This window comes from Arctopsyche grandis, chromosome 9 (genome assembly GCF_051622035.1).
Source record: "Arctopsyche grandis isolate Sample6627 chromosome 9, ASM5162203v2, whole genome shotgun sequence".
Classification (NCBI taxonomy): Eukaryota; Metazoa; Arthropoda; class Insecta; order Trichoptera; family Hydropsychidae; genus Arctopsyche; species Arctopsyche grandis.
The window spans coordinates 21,566,516-21,582,651 of NC_135363.1; the positions used below are offsets into that span (position 1 = coordinate 21,566,516).

Genomic DNA, 16,136 nt, shown 5'->3' on the forward strand with positions numbered 1-16,136 from the left:
CGGTCGCATAGAGGTCTGTTCATACTTATCCAGCACGACCCGTATCCTGCAGGTGTACTATAGGGTTGCCAGATGATAATTTGATAAAGGAGGGCAGATGGGTCTAAAAAGGAGGATTTTCTGTAAAAAAAGGAGGACATTCAGAAATTAAACGAATATTTTATGTTATTTTACTTTATTTATATCATATTTAGCTGAGCTGCCAATTTTGGAAAGAAGTTCTTGGTTTTTTAACAAAAATCTTCACATGTCATGTTTTTGAAGTTGTATCGAGTAAGAATTAAAGATTTAACTGACTGCACACTTAGTCTATTCCTATCTTTGCTCCACTGAGTATTAATCAGTGAAAATACTTTTTCCACATTTGCGTTATGTGCGCTTATACAAAAATAAAACTCGCAGATCTTGAGCAGTTCTGAGAAACATTCAACGTTTTTAACACTTTTGAAGTAGATTGTCCACTGCTCGTACAACTTCAAATCATAATATGCTTCATCTGATTTTGATTTAAGAAATGAAATCAAGTTACAAAATTGATCATGTAGCTTAACATCGTCAATCTCTACACCTCTGATGCTCAAGAACTCAATGCATGAAACTAAATCATCATGCCCTGCCCCCTTTTTCGCCTCCCGCCAGTCCCGCCCGATGTTTAGCAAAAAAGAGGACTTACAGTAGGTAAGGGAGGACAAAACATGGAAAAGGAGGACATGTCCTCCTTTTGGATACCATCTGTCAACCCTATGCAGGTGTCATGCAAGTGCGGATAGTATTCTTTGGTACATTCTATATGGACGCCCATGATTGCGTAAATATGTGACATGCGCGAATGGAGTATGCATACGTCTATGGAGGATGAACGAATGAGACGACTGGCATGTTAATGCACGTGTTTATTATATGACAGCTGAAGACAGAGTGAGTAGTGGCTCTCCGAACCCAGCCGGGTTGGTCCCCACTCGCAGGAAGGCAACCAAACTCGACCATGTCGTATAAGCGAGCCGCCACACGTCCATATAATGTACCAAAGAATACTATCCGCACCTGCAGGGGTCGTGCTGGATAGGTATGAACAGACCTTAGTGCGGTCAGACCTTAAGTGCACGGCCTGAGTGAAAAAGCGTGCAGCGGAGCGTTTAGCGTTGCGTGCAAGCGGCGAAAGAGCGTTCGCGCAGTGTCCTCAGTGCAACGCTGAACGCTTCACGCTTTTTCACAGCGTTCGTGTGAGCTGGTCACTGTTTTCGTAAATCACAAACCGGTTTGAAGTTGCACGCGACGCCCCGCTACACGCCCCGTTCATCGCAAACACGCACGCTGTTGCCGCCGCGCCGCTGGCCTGCCACTCAGGACGCTCGCATCTCTTTATATGTGTTTGACACGAACGCTGCACGCTCCGCCCCGCCCGACGCTCAAGTCGAGCGTGCACTTAGGCAGAGTTAGCGCGTTTACTGTGGATTTTATTACAGGTTATGGTCTGGTAGGCGAGACATGTGATTTTATATCGCGACGGCTTCGTAAAAATGGAGAGAATATTGTGCAAACGCCGAGTTGGCAAAAGTGTCGGTGCGGATTGGCGTTTGGCAGATGGGTGGGTTGGCAGACGTGCGCGGGGCGGCGCGACCTGCGCTTGTGTGGTGTCGCGGCCGCTCCAATCGTCGACGGTAACGTGACATCTGACGTCTGTCGTCTGACATCTGAAGTGACAAGTGACAAGTGACCAAGGCAGAGTGGCGAGCGACGAGCGGCCCCGCGCCGACGCGAATATGCAGACGGTTCGCCCCCCGAAGCCCCGATAGCCCCACCCCTTCGCCACTCGCTGCGTCTGACTCACCGGGGAGTGGCCCCGCCCCCGCCACATAACCTCTGCAATACTACGACCACCAGGTATCTCCCACCCATCACTCTCCATACTTCCCCCTGAAACGGTCCTCGTCTCATCGCGCACCCAGGAGTTGCGCGACCACTTCTTTCCCGCCAAAATAACCTTGCACAATTTCATCGATAACTATCAGTCACACTCCACACTCGCATATCGGAAAGCTGCTTATCTATATCTGTCATTCATTTCGTCACCATTTAGTACTGTACCAAATATCAAACCCGACAAACGTTTGCTACGTGCTTTTGCAATATACGATACAAAGCCATCAACTTTTATATATAGAATAATTTATCGATATTCTAATGTTTGTTTTTGTGTGTTTCCCTTTGATTGAAGACGAATTATCGCTTAAGTTTTGGCCTCAAATTTCAATATAATATACATTGTGACATTTCAAACTTTTTTTTTTTTAATTTTCGCATCAGTCGGAATTAATCATTCCGTGACGAATGTTTATCTATAGAGCATTGTTATCTACATGCAGCTCCGAGTAATACTGCAGTTAGAATTTAGCATCCCGAAATTGCTGACATAAATAATTTGTGGTGGAAACAGTGCTATCGATAAATTATTTTAATTAGTAAGTATAAAACAAAACGATTGATTTGTCAGATCTCTTATCGTTAACTATTCAAATTAATTTTTGTTCAAGTGATACTTATCTTCGTGTAACTTTTATCAGTCACTAATACGAATACAGTGTAATCACACATGCGTAAAGAGATCAAACCTCACTTTAACTATCATGTGATATATGTACTATTCACGAACACTATTTGACATACCAAATCTCTTTATGATTAAGTATATGTATGTAAATACATAGATATGTGTATATTGAACATTGGACATAATTTTTTTGTCTTCTTTCACATTTTCTAAATGTATATAATTATTAATATTCAAATTCCATAGAACGATGTACTTTGGGCTTAATTCAAAGGTTAATTAGAATCAGTCATTCGTTTATGAATGTCAATCATTAGTTAATAGTTTATAATATTATCTCAAGATTATATATTTTTGACTTTGCAATTTAACTTAATTTTAATGTATTTCTTGTTTCAGGAACTGAAGATGTTCAATAGCCACTTGAAACACTTTTTACATTGTATTTCTTTATTTTTTGTTATTTATTTTATCGAATCTATATCTGGAGCATTATGGCGCGAAGATGAGTACATGTTTGACCCATTTGAGAAATATGGCACAGTCGGGACCGTTGTACTTTATTTACTGCGACTCTTCACACTTTTGACTTTACCACAAGTGCTATTCAATTTTGCTGGATTGGTTTTATATAATGCTTTTCCTGACAAAGTTCAATTGAAGGGATCTCCTTTGTTGGCTCCATTTATATGCATCCGAATTGTGACTCGTGGAGATTTTCCCGATTTGGTGAAAACCAACGTGGCGAGGAACATTAATACATGCACCGATGCTGGATTGGAGAATTTTCTAATTGAAGTTGTCACCGATAAGGCTTTAGGGTTATCTAAACAGGGTTGTGTCCGTGAAATAGTGGTTCCTTCATCTTATTCAACCAAAACGGGTGCCTTATTCAAAGCGAGGGCTCTTCAGTACTGTCTGGAAGACTCCATAAATAAAGATTTGGGTGATACTGATTGGATCGTCCATCTGGATGAAGAAACATTGCTCACAGAAAATTCTGTTAGGGGCATATTGAACTTTGTCATGGATGGAAAACATCAGTTCGGTCAAGGACTCATTACATATGCAAACGAGGATGTCGTTAATTGGTTAACTACTTTGGCTGACAGCTTCAGAGTTGCTGATGATATGGGAAAGCTGAGACTTCAATTCAAACTTTTCAACAAACCACTATTCAGTTGGAAGGGTTCTTATGTTGTTACTCAGGTTAGCATCAGAATGTGCATTTTTGTGTAATTGTAAAATTGATTTAATTGTGAATTTTTACCTTATTTTGTTTATGATTCTAGGTTGGAGCCGAGAAGAAAGTTTCTTTCGATAACGGTTTGGATGGCTCTGTTGCGGAAGATTGTTTTTTCGCAATGAAGGCATTCCAACAAGGATATACCTTCAATTTTATAGAGGGTGAAATGTGGGAAAAATCCCCATTTACTTTATGGGATTTCGTGCAGCAAAGAAAACGTTGGTTACAAGGAATTCTATTAGTTGTTCATTCTCGTTGCATCTCTTTGCGTTATAAAATACTCTTAGCCATATCGTGTTATTCGTGGGTTACTTTACCGTTTTCCACAAGCAATGTTGTGTTGGCGGTTATATGTCCAATTCCATGTCCACAAGTGTTTGATTTGGTGTGTGCCTTTATTGGCGCTGTGAATATGTATATGTATATTTTTGGCGTGTTGAAATCATTTTCTTTCTATCGTTTTGGACGAATTAGGTTTTTACTTTGCATTTGCGGTGCACTCTCAACCATTCCATTTAACATTTTGATTGAAAATGTCGCCGTAATATGGGGTGTAATTGGTAAAAAACACAAATTTTATATAGTAAATAAAGATATTAGACCACCAATCACTGTCTAATTTGCTTTATTTTACTACCGACAAATATTGTTTAATACTAATTCAAGATTACAAGATTAACATTGTGCTTCGTAGAATTTACTCAAATAAAAAGAAATTGAATTGTACTTCATAATACTCCAGGTCATAGTCCTTTTAAAAAGCGGCAGCACCAGTGAATGGGTATATTTTACCTGAAAAATAATAACTTTCTGTAAAATATATCTTTGTTCCTTAAAAGCTTGTTTAATCTATATTGACCAGTGAATTACTTTCATAGTGACATATACTCTCAAGAAATATCTCTATATGTATATATACATATTTCAATAGCAAAGCGGCAACATCAAATGAACAGTAAGTAAAGTAAATGATTTTAATCGAATGTGTATTCATTGATTTTTAATCATGCATTAAAAATTAAATTATATAAATATTTTTCCAATGAAAATGTGTATTAAAAATGCTATAAATTTATTTTGTGTCATGTAAAGTAAATGAAGTAAAAACGTTTTTGCCGCCAGGCTATTAGTATGTTTTATTGTTAATTTATTTTCATTGTATTTTTAATTTTTGTGGTCCAACTTGGATTTGAGAGCAGCACGTAATAATTAATAAAACTATTACAGTTTTATATAGCTGGCTATTGCTATCACATTTTGTCCGTTAACACTATGATGGCCGTTGACTCATATTTGTATCTTGGTAGGTGCACAACGTTTACTGGCCGCTAATACATATATGATTTTGTATCACGTTTTCGCCATAAACGAAAACTGTATCATTTGCCACAAACCATTGACGAAATCGTGATACAAAAATATATCAGCGGACTGACAGTTCGCGCAGTCGTGAATCATATATGTGTCAACGACCAGTAAGCGTTTTGCACCAAACATGATACAAATATGAGTCAGCGGCCACCATAGTGTTAATACTAAAATCTAGTATTCTTAATTTTGAGACAGCAATTTTTTAATTCGGTAAATAGTTACAAGTGGTTTGCAAAAATTTTCATAGATAGATTTTAAATTTAATGAATTATTTTAAAGTTTATAAACTTGTCCTAATAATGTGCATATTGAACAAAAATATTTTTAAGTGACTTTTAAGTATATATTTATTTATTTTGATTATAAATAAAGTCTGATTAATTCCACAACCAAAGATTAAAAATCCTAGGAAATATGTTTTTAAATTTAAGTATTCACTGTACATACATATAAGTTGCTGTTTACATTTTATTTTATTTTTCATTATTTCATTTTAACATTTATTTTTATTTTTGTATTTCAATATTTGTGCAATCGATCAGAGTAATATTAATTATTACAGTAATAATAATATAAGTTAAACTCGCATCACCAAACCACAGATCTAACGAAATTTTATTTTTTTATAGAGCTGCTAAAATTTATGTATAATTCATAATTGTTATGTATGTATGTATTATAGATTTCATTTGTAATTTGTATTTCTTGCACTTTTAAACATCCCGATTAAACAAATTTTCGAACTTTAACTGTTACATTTTTCTTTTGTAAATGTTTAAATGTACATGATTTTTAAATGAAGTAAATAACCAAATTAATATTTTGTGGTCATGTGTGATTTTTCAACTTCTTAAAAATGCAATTAATTGCATTATACATATATAATGAACAACTAATTTAATTCCGTTTTGTGGTGTATTTTGTTATATTTATGTAACATATGTATATGTAAGTTATACACCATTGTTCCTTAGTTTAATTGGATTTAGAAACTGAAATGTGATTTATTTGTAAATGTATTTATATTGTTTTCCAATTTAGGTGTTGCTCTGTGAAAACTATATATACATAGTAATATGACAAAAGAAAATATTTATAATGAAGCAATCTTTTTTCTACTGGCCATAAGTTGAAAAATTAAAATTAAATATACCAATATTTATTAGTAAAAATTTTTTTTTTTACATATTTTGTGATTAAAAAAGCTATTATGTTATTTACACACCAATTGAAACTTTTTGAAAATACTTTTTCTTGTTAATATGTATGAAAATACATTTTTATCAATTTTAAGTTTGAAATTTTAGAACAAATTTTTCTCTTTCACTCAATTTTAATCATTGAACTGGAAATTAATAGTCTGCCAGGTGAAAACAGTGAAATATTAATTGAAAAATTATTCTAGTCTATTTTGTAACTAATAAAATCATACAAAACTGCTATACAGAAAAGCAAACACAAAACGTATATTTTTAGAATGTCCATTATTTGTGTAGTATTATTATTATCAAATAATATCTTTTATAATGTAAAACTAGTCATCCTGTAAGTTATTTTTTGTATATTTTAATGATTTATTTATTCAGTATTTTTTGTTGAAGATCAAAATCGGCCATCAATGGCAACCCAGTATTTTTGTCTATTATTATAACGTGGCAAATACGCATAATCACACCCATTATTATACTTCTTTTGCTCAATATAATCATATATTAGAAAAATAAATTTGTTAAGCAATTTATAAAATTAAGCATAGAATTTGTGTTCAAAGTGGCATAATTACATAGGTGTACATAATTTTCCTTTTCAGTCCCATAATTAGTACTTATTGTTAGTAAATTTGAAGTAGCGAATCATGTCATGCGATTGTAAAGTTATCAAATTGAAGAAATTCGTTGGGTTCTTAAATTAAAATTCTGTGGAATTCTGCCCAATTTATAGTGTCAATATTTGCATATATCAGTATAGTATTATTTTTTTCTCTTATCAATTTGTTATTACAAGTTGCTGCAATTATACAAGTTCATGGGGAAGAGTGTTCCCTATATTTTATTATAGATAAGATTTTAGATAGTTTATTCAATTTATAAATTAAAATTTTCTAGTGTGGAATACATCTTATAAGATAGAATAAGTAGCTTAATATTTTGTTTTCAACAGAGAATAATAAGCTTTAAAAAAGTCGTATCTGTAACTTTCAGCATATATTATGCTTTCAATTTACAAAATATTATTTTTGTTTGTTTTCCAAATAAAATAATTTCCCCCTTTTCGATATAATCCTTTATACCCCGTATAATAATTACGAAATAACTACTGTAATATTTAAAAAAAAACTTCATATTGAATATAATCATTTTTATACAATTTTGAAATTATATTTTGTTAAAATGTGTTTTGGCTGTGTTTGTAAATGTGAATAAGAAAAATTCATTTTTGCATACCGTATGTATACAAACCGTAACAAATTCAGTATTTCCCGTTTTTACTCACGTTCTAATAAATTCTAAATAAAATAATTTACACGCTATATTCAATCTCACGCGAATAGTAATAAACAGTAATGTGTGTACATATGTATATACAAAAATATGCCAGTCCTGTTTTGCTAGTAAAGCACTCTTTTGAAATAAAAGTTATTTAGGGATGGTTAAGTGAATTGCTTTGATGTAATAACCCTGAAACATTGTTCTTCTCCCCCTCCTTAAGAATTAGCTCAAAAACTTAACCTATTTGTTACCTGGCGTGTAAAACGTGTTTTATTTGTATTGCAAAATTTTTATGCACCGGGCTGTGGTATACAACTAAACACTGCTTGCCTAAAATCGGGGATTACTGTATATATACATAGTACAATGATTATGATATTCAATTTGTATAATTCTATAAAAAAAAAATAAACTCAAATTAATTTGTGTATTAGGAATAATAAGGGTGTAAATAATACGACTGGTTACGTTTTTTTTTTTGTTAAATTTGTAAAAGTATTGTATTTAATACAACGCTCTTACTATAAGTAACCAATGATATTTTGGAGACCAATGATTTAAATATGATCTCTGTGTTATACATATATCATTAAGGTATTGTATATGGCTTGTGTATAGTATGTATGCATAGCTTTGTTTGTGTGCGTATATGTATACATTTTTTTTATATGATTGCTTAAATATATTTCATTCAAATTTTGAATTTAATTTATCACTATTAACTTTATCCTATCTTTCCTTACAATCATCGTAAACAGTAAATAAATAGGGCTACTTCAGATTTTAATAAATAAATTCTCATGCAATATTGTGGACGGTAAACGGATTATTTCGCACATTATAATCGCGCACACGACAATCGTTGCCACAAATATGGAATATATGTCACTGGAGTTCTCGTTAGTATAATAGTTTGCGTGGGTATCTCTCGACGGATGGAATTTTCGGATGCCATATGTTCTGGTATAGAGATTTTAATGACGTGTGCGAGATCGCATTGTGTGAAATAATCACCGAACCATTATAGACACGAGACTATTTTATTTGAGACTTCAAAACACATGTGGCCAATTATTGTGGTGTCCTATAAGCTAATTTTTTCAAATAAATGAAAACGATGATTCACTGCGAATACAGTTGCTTCTAACTGATGAAGTGACATGTAACAGTTTTTTGTGAGAAATGAAGAATTATGTATGTAAAGAAGATTCATTTTTTTACATATATTTAAGTACTTCTGAAACATCCGGTCAGTATGTGGATATTGGTCATTTGATCGTAATAATTAAAGCCCAGATCCAGAGGGTGCCGCGTATTGTTCAACTGTTGTAAATGCCTTGTTAAAGGTTCGCTGAACGTTTTTTTGTGGACTCTCGCTTTGTAAATAGAGCTAAACCACCCCGATTCCTGGAAAAAGCACGGTGTCTATCCGCAGTCTAGTAATAATACACGAATTGAAAACAACATAATATCGATATTGTTTTCAGTTAGTAGCAGTGCCGTAGCGAGGCTATGGCCAACGGGCGAGTGCCAAGGGCGCTCGATGCGAGGGGTATCGAGCATGGTAAATGGACTACTAGTCATATATTAACCAGTCACAGGACAACCGGTCACACGTAATCACCCTTCGCACTAAAACTGGTCACACCCTAAAACTGTTCACACCCGAAAATCGGTCACGAGAAAACTGGTTAACCGATTTTAGGGTGTGACCAGTTTTAGTGTGACGGGTGATCACGTGTGACCGATCTAGAGCGACCGGTTGTCCTGTGACCGGTTAACATTTGAGTAGTAATCACCGAACCTCGAGCATGCAGTACCTGCAAATAGCCACAATGTCATAGATTACCGGTCTAGACAGATTTATGTTTTTAGATAAAGAAAAAATTATTTAAAAGAAAAATAATCCTGTTTTATTTTAAAATGTTTAATTTATATATTTCAAAGAATATGTATTTTTTAAATGAAATAAATTCTTTTAATCTAATGAAAAAACAAAGGGGCGCCAAATTGATATTTGCCAAGAGCGCCAAAAACATCGTTACGGCTCTGGTTAGTAGTAAAGAGAAGCAATAATTAAATAATAAAAGACTCGAGCTAACGTCAAAGCTTTTTGTTGTAACATCTTATGGCGCGATAATGTTAAGTTCGCATATTAAGAAAAGGGAGCATATTAAAAAATTAAAAAAAGATCGACAACCTTCAAAGTTTTTTTTTAATAAAAATATTGAATATATACTACATAATATTTAAAATTACACAAACTAAACTTGTAAATTTAATTTGTGCCATTGCTACACAATGATACTCAATACTGCGGCCAACAACCCAAAAAACAAATAAAATTTAAGTAAAATACGACGAATGTTTAAAAATTACAGTGAAACCACAATTCTCTTAACACATGGAAAATCCACATTTTATAGTAATACATATTTCATAATTTAGATTATACTATTTATGAAGAAGGTGAGAATCTTGATATTATGTATTGGTGAGATATTATGTAATATAAGTATTTATGCTATGTCATTATTAATTATTTGATAAATTTGAAAATTATTGTCGAGTTAACGATTCGATGTTTTTAAAATTAAGGATAAATTATTATTTGTTCCAAAATTATCAAAAACTTCGGTTCGATTTCACAGTTTTTGTTTTCTTTTCTGCGATTTTTGCTTCCATAAACATAGTAGATGCTACCGTTTACAAAATTACCCCCTCAATCATGTATAAGCTATTCTTAAATTGTACTTTTTTGAATTTTGTCAATTAACTGTGCTAATATCGATAAGAGATACATTAAATTTGTATTTTAAGCATTTTAGAAATAGTTTGGCTACTGAACGTTGTAAAAAGTTTATTTATTGACGGGTATTGTCATGAGAGGCGTAGTCGGAGCAGTTTGTCTATGGCGAGTAAATAGCGCACCGCGTTGTCTCTGGCCGTACCTTTTCGGCACACGTCTCCTTTCTAGCCGGTCAGTCCCGTCAACTAATCGAAAAATATCGAGTGCATCCGAGGGCGACGGGGCTCCAACTCACGAAGGGGGCCTTCTTCGCTCACGCTTGAGGCCGGAGCCCCGTTTTGAGGGCGGAATCCCCGCTCGGCCGCCGTCGCCCTCGAATTCACACTCGCACTCGCACTCGTATAGGTTAGGTTTTTTTGTCTGACTGGTGGTGTTGGTGTTGCAGGTGCAGCGATGAAGTTCAACAAGCTGGTGACGGCTTCCCGCCGGAAGAACAGGAAGCGTCACTTCACGGCTCCATCGCACATCCGCCGCAAGCTCATGTCTTCGCCCCTCTCCAAAGAGCTCCGCCAGAAATACAATGTCAGGTCCATGCCCATTAGGAAAGACGATGAAGTTCAGGTACTTGCATTCTTTCATTCAATTTTCATTCAACATAACCTATCTGCACACATGTTACTGTATATTAATCCCGATGTTTGTGGTCGGACATGTTTTACTGATTTCTTTGATTAATATGATTCTATAAGTATTGATTCTAAAGTCTGATATATCGCTATGTGAACGTTTATGCTACCTAACCGATTACCCATTTTTTTGTTAATATTTTCTGAAGTTAAATATTTAAGTGAATAATGAGTAATAAATACGATCGTAGCATACATTTCGAAATTTTTATGTTCTTCATCAATCTTTGGTTTGTCTAGCTCCATTTTTGGACTTGTAAATATTCACTAATTTTTATGAAATAATATTTGTCGATGGATGATTTAATTGTGTTTTTTTGTGTTTTAGGTAATGTGTGGTCACTACAAGGGTCAACAAGTAGGAAAAGTTGTCCAAGTATACCGCAAAAAGTTTGTCATTTACATTGAACGCATTCAAAGAGAAAAAGCGAACGGTGCCACAGTATACGTCGGCATTCACCCTTCAAAGGTATTGAAATCAAAAATAAATTCTATTGTACACAATTTTTATATGTGAATTTAATGATGATATAAACCATTCCTTGACAACTGGTTTTCAAGATTTATCATTAACTTGCGGCTTTAGGGTTTTCCTAAAGCTTACGGTTGTGGTGTTTCTTACCGATTGGATGCTAAAAAACTTGGCTCTGACTATTCACATATATTCAGTCTGATGAAAATTTTTCTGTTTCATTTTCATAACTTAATGCTCGGGTTTTGTTTCAGTGCGTGATTGTTAAATTAAAGATGGACAAGGATCGCAAAAAGATTATCGATCGTAGAGCCAAGGGCCGCTTGGCTGCTAAAGGCAAAGATAAGGGCAAACACACAGAAGAATCCACTGCAGCAGCTGCGACTGCCATGGAAGCATCTTAAACTGACAATTTCTATTGTAATTAAGTTACTAAAAATAAATTTATTTACATAAGTCAAAGCGTTTGTTTAGATCAATGTTTATTTTTTTAATTTTGATGATGGTAAGGCGAGGAACATTTTCTCCACTAATGAATTTACGGAAGTGGCAATTAGTATGACCAAAGTATTCAAAAGCTACAAAATTATAATTCTTCTGAGAATTTTAATCAACAAAAACTAAATCAAACATGGTGTAGTTTAATCTTCAGTCGGGCGCATTTGATCTGAAGGGCACAGTGCAAAGGTTTTGCCACCTCGCTCTACTGCTAAGCAGCGTTGGCACGTGGCGCCCCCCCAATAGTTGCTTCTTTTGACGTGCTCTACAATTTTCCCTCATTGCGCCTGGACTGGTCACATTTTTTATCGCACTTTGAGAAATGTACATAGGGATCTCTCAACTTGGTTATTCATTAAATGGGAACGTGACGACTGCTCAAAACTGCTGTTGTCTATATACCAGGGCTGTGGAATCGCTTCAAAGTTTACCATCTCCGATAATTCGTGATTTTTATAAAGAAATCTTCAGTGGATTTACTTGATAAAATCAGACTAGTTGACATAATACCATTAAAGAAAATGATAAAGAGGAGTCTGTTGATTTTTACGACGCAGATTTCAGTGTTAGTTAAACATGATACACCAACTAGTGAGAGGGACATCTCACGGATGTAATCGAAATAAGACCATAAAGGAAATTGCAGTCTTGAGGAACTGGGGACAGGATGGTGATGGTGAATTAGGTTTTTATGTTTAATGTGTGCTCATCACATATGCTCATATGGCGCCTGACGGAAGGTTAATACATCTGCTTTTCAGGCATGAAGTGTTTCAACAAATAGATATGTACATATTTTAATGTATAGTGAATTTTAAAAGGAGATCATTGATATACATTAAATACTTAAATGACAAAGTTTATTAATCAAAATTACAAAATTTAAATGCTAAAATGTTTAAATATAAAATTGAGTAGTTATGATACGCATTTCTACTAGGTTCTAAGGACTAAGATTTCCATACATTATCACAACTGCATTATAGTGGTGCATAACTAATGACAGATTGATAGCTGGTAAGCGCAATTCCAGTTGCATGTATGCAATTTCATAACGTAAGTATTGATACAATTACCATAAAAGAAATGCGCTCAAGATATTCAACATTGAACAATTGCTATTATTCGACATTAAAAAAATTGATTTATATTGCTATATTATTTATTGCATGAGTGGCTGCGATTCTTCCATCAACCGTCATTCTTTTCTTCTACTCTCTGTTGAAGTTCTTCTTCTGTCGGTCGGAAGAGCTTTCGAATATCATCGTTGACACCCTCCCTATTTCTGGCGATTTCTATAGCATAAAATTGAATTCTAGTAACGAGTATGACGTTTTTATCTGTGTAGCCTTCTTTAGCATTGGCTCTCATCAGTGTGCCGAAGCTGTAATCTTCTACGACATTTTTGAATTTTTCACAGAAGGGTCGCCATTTCGCTTTACCACTCGTGCTTTTCAGTTCATCTTCATCAATATACTCGAGCTTGACTTCTGGAAAGTCTTGTCTAAAATGCATATATATAAGATCGTCGTTCGGTGTTAACTTTAATATTTTTGGATCGACAGCTCGTAAAATCTGAAATATTTAATTTTTCATTAAAGCAACTGTTATAAAAAAAATTACAGATATATGAATGAGTAAATAGATAGTTAAGAAATATAAAATCAATATGTGTATATTTGAGTTGAAACAACAGATTTTATATTATGTATTACTTTGGATGAAATATTTATTGATTGTATCACTTTGATAAAATTCAGATAATTCAAATTCGCCGTTTGCGTTTGCAAATTTGTTAGGTCCAAATTTAAGGTATAGAACGTGAATGTGTTTATTTCGTTCATTATAAGTATTTAAAAAATATGTCAACTAACGTTAAAGTATACGTCTCCGTGTTCTATCGCCTTAGCTGCCCATAATTTTTCGAGGGATTCATCATTGTCGAATTCTTCGGCGGGGCGCGATAAAACGTCCTGTAACAATCGTAATACAATAAGAATCATTCAATATATAGATTCAAAATACAATCGAGACGTCAGAAATGGATCTATACCATGACGTGGTGGTCAGAAATATTCTTTACGCCGAATCGAAAGAATCACCTCTGACACTGACAGTTTTTGATTGTCGGTACACGTGCTGCTCTCGCTTGGTGCTTTACAACCAAAACAACTTTTTTCACGACCAATAATATTTATTTGTTTCCCTACGTTTGGGTAATTTATTAGGACAAGAAATTAAATGGCGAATATTTTAATTACGGTTAGTATATAAATCAATTTTCAGCCAGTATTGTATTAACAAAATGGTCAGTATTAAAATCTGACGTACTACATACATACATTCGCCAGAACAAATAGTAATGCCTGTTGGATGGAATCGTTGTAACTATGTGTTGATACCAACCAAAAAGACATACTGGTCATTCGTCAAAATAAAACTTCCTATTTAAAATTTAATACTGGCCATTTATGTTTAAATACTGAACTTTTATTATTTATACTGACCACTTGTATACTGAACGATGGATACTGGCCGTTTACCATAAATACTGGCCACTTAATATCAATTCTGACCTTTCTTATTTAAATACTGACAAAAATAGACTAAAACACTCGACAGCAATATACAAGCCATTTATTAATATTCTATACAAGCTAAGCACGATTATTGCATGATCGATGACTGCTGAGTTTTTCCTATACCACATTTCCCCAAAGTTTACATGTTGCAGAGTTCCAACAATTTAATTATTACATTTTAGAAATTTTTAAATCTGATTGGGAAAATATTGGAATCGGAGTTGTTTTTATAACGCATGGAGATAGTTTACTGTCAGTAGTAGGAAGAGGAAGTACGTATCTGTATTGGAGAGGTTCTGTTATCGTTGAGTTGAGTTTTAACGACAGTATTTATTGCTGAAAATTATAAGTTTAATAAAAGAGGCTGCTCAATTTATTTTGCGTAGCTACATACATAGTTTCTTTTGTAGTCTTTAATAATTTTTAACTTACTAAAAGATCTCTTAATACTCGACACTGTTATTGGTAGAGTAAAAAAGAACATAAACTTATGAAAATTCACTTTCTATGCAAATGTTCAACAAATTTAAATGGTGTATGTTCTGTTTTAACTTTTGATATTCTTAGATTGATAATAACAATTTTTTTCATATTGAGTGTTTGAAATTTTGCTCCTTGCCTAGAGCTGGACCCCCATGTTTTGCATGACCTTGCCGTCAGGTAGCTACGACACCGGACAACGGGATAGGTTACCTAAAAACGGGACGTATGGTCACGTTAGCCGTAAGCCAAGGCAATTTTGGCCTCTTGTAAATAGGCATTACGGGGTGCTTATTTAGACGAGACCAATATTGGCTTGCCTTAAGAGGGCTGTACACCTGAAACCTTAATTTTGTTACCGTTCCTTTCTTCGATATATATATTGAGTGTATGTATATATTGAGTGAATGCGACAATATATATCAATATATATATTGAGTGAATGCGACAATATATATCAATATATATATATTGAGTGAATGCGACAGTTGCGCTTCGACCACATAAAACGTATTTTAAATTGACAAAATCGAGGTTTCGTATTTTACTATTTTCTCCTCCAAAACTGGACCAATTTTAAAAAAAAATTTCATCATCGGTATGAGAAAGATACTTTCTGTGCATCTATCGGCGTATTTTTTTTAAAATCGACCGTTAAATAAGCACGCTGGATTCTTTTCGTGGATGTAAAAAAGAGGCGGTTTTATAGATGTTTGGTGGCTCCTAGCTCATATAAAAAATAATTAATCAAAAAAAATAAAACGATAGATGCACCCCAATGGTGGATATCCATAGCATATTAAAAAATAATTTCTCTAGTGCCATAATTGAGAAAGGGAGAAGTATAGTACGTTTCTATGGACAAGGCGCTGCTGTCCAGCCCTCTTAATAATCCAATTAGTAAATAGGCATCACGGGCTGCTTATTTACATTGGCCTAGCTTAGTGGAATGTGTTGAAAATCGGCGTCGCGAGACTGCAGCAATAGGGGTTGGATCGGTTTTGCAGAGAGT

General features: G+C 34.2%; 3 protein-coding genes across 3 annotated transcripts; 2 read left to right on the forward strand and 1 right to left on the reverse strand.

Moving 5' to 3' along the window:
- Positions 1-1,582: 1,582 nt before the first annotated feature.
- Positions 1,583-8,350, forward strand: egh (beta-1,4-mannosyltransferase egh). The gene is made up of 3 exons (XM_077438921.1): positions 1,583-1,884; positions 2,951-3,760; positions 3,844-8,350. The coding sequence occupies exons 2-3, from the start codon at positions 2,960-2,962 to the stop codon at positions 4,414-4,416; spliced, it is 1,374 nt and encodes a 457-aa protein (XP_077295047.1). The 5' UTR covers positions 1,583-1,884; positions 2,951-2,959; the 3' UTR covers positions 4,417-8,350.
- Positions 8,351-10,533: 2,183 nt separating this feature from the next.
- Positions 10,534-12,041, forward strand: RpL26 (ribosomal protein L26). Its single transcript, XM_077438922.1, has 4 exons — positions 10,534-10,637; positions 10,852-11,027; positions 11,421-11,561; positions 11,819-12,041. The coding sequence occupies exons 2-4, from the start codon at positions 10,860-10,862 to the stop codon at positions 11,966-11,968; spliced, it is 459 nt and encodes a 152-aa protein (XP_077295048.1). The 5' UTR covers positions 10,534-10,637; positions 10,852-10,859; the 3' UTR covers positions 11,969-12,041.
- Positions 12,042-12,062: 21 nt separating this feature from the next.
- On the reverse strand, positions 12,063-14,452 carry LOC143917418 (protein PBDC1). The gene is made up of 4 exons (XM_077438924.1): positions 14,401-14,452; positions 14,116-14,268; positions 13,937-14,035; positions 12,063-13,637 (listed from the first exon to the last, which is right to left on the reverse strand). Exons 2-4 carry the CDS (start codon positions 14,116-14,118, stop codon positions 13,254-13,256), a joined length of 486 nt encoding a protein of 161 aa, XP_077295050.1. The 5' UTR covers positions 14,119-14,268; positions 14,401-14,452; the 3' UTR covers positions 12,063-13,253.
- Between the last annotated feature and the right edge of the window lie 1,684 nt (positions 14,453-16,136).

Bases quoted from the DNA above. Each gene is read 5' to 3' on its own strand.
- egh (XM_077438921.1), top strand. From the start codon at position 2,960: ATGTTCAATAGCCACTTGAAACACTTTTTACATTGTATTTCTTTATTT. The intron at 3,761-3,843 runs GTTAGCATCAGA...TTATGATTCTAG, and splicing joins GTTCTTATGTTGTTACTCAG to GTTGGAGCCGAGAAGAAAGT.
- RpL26 (XM_077438922.1), top strand. From the start codon at position 10,860: ATGAAGTTCAACAAGCTGGTGACGGCTTCCCGCCGGAAGAACAGGAAG. The intron at 11,028-11,420 runs GTACTTGCATTC...TTTGTGTTTTAG, and splicing joins GGAAAGACGATGAAGTTCAG to GTAATGTGTGGTCACTACAA. The intron at 11,562-11,818 runs GTATTGAAATCA...GTTTTGTTTCAG, and splicing joins TCGGCATTCACCCTTCAAAG to TGCGTGATTGTTAAATTAAA.
- LOC143917418 (XM_077438924.1), bottom strand. The intron at 13,638-13,936 runs GTTAGTTGACAT...TAAATATTTCAG, and splicing joins ACGGAGACGTATACTTTAAC to ATTTTACGAGCTGTCGATCC.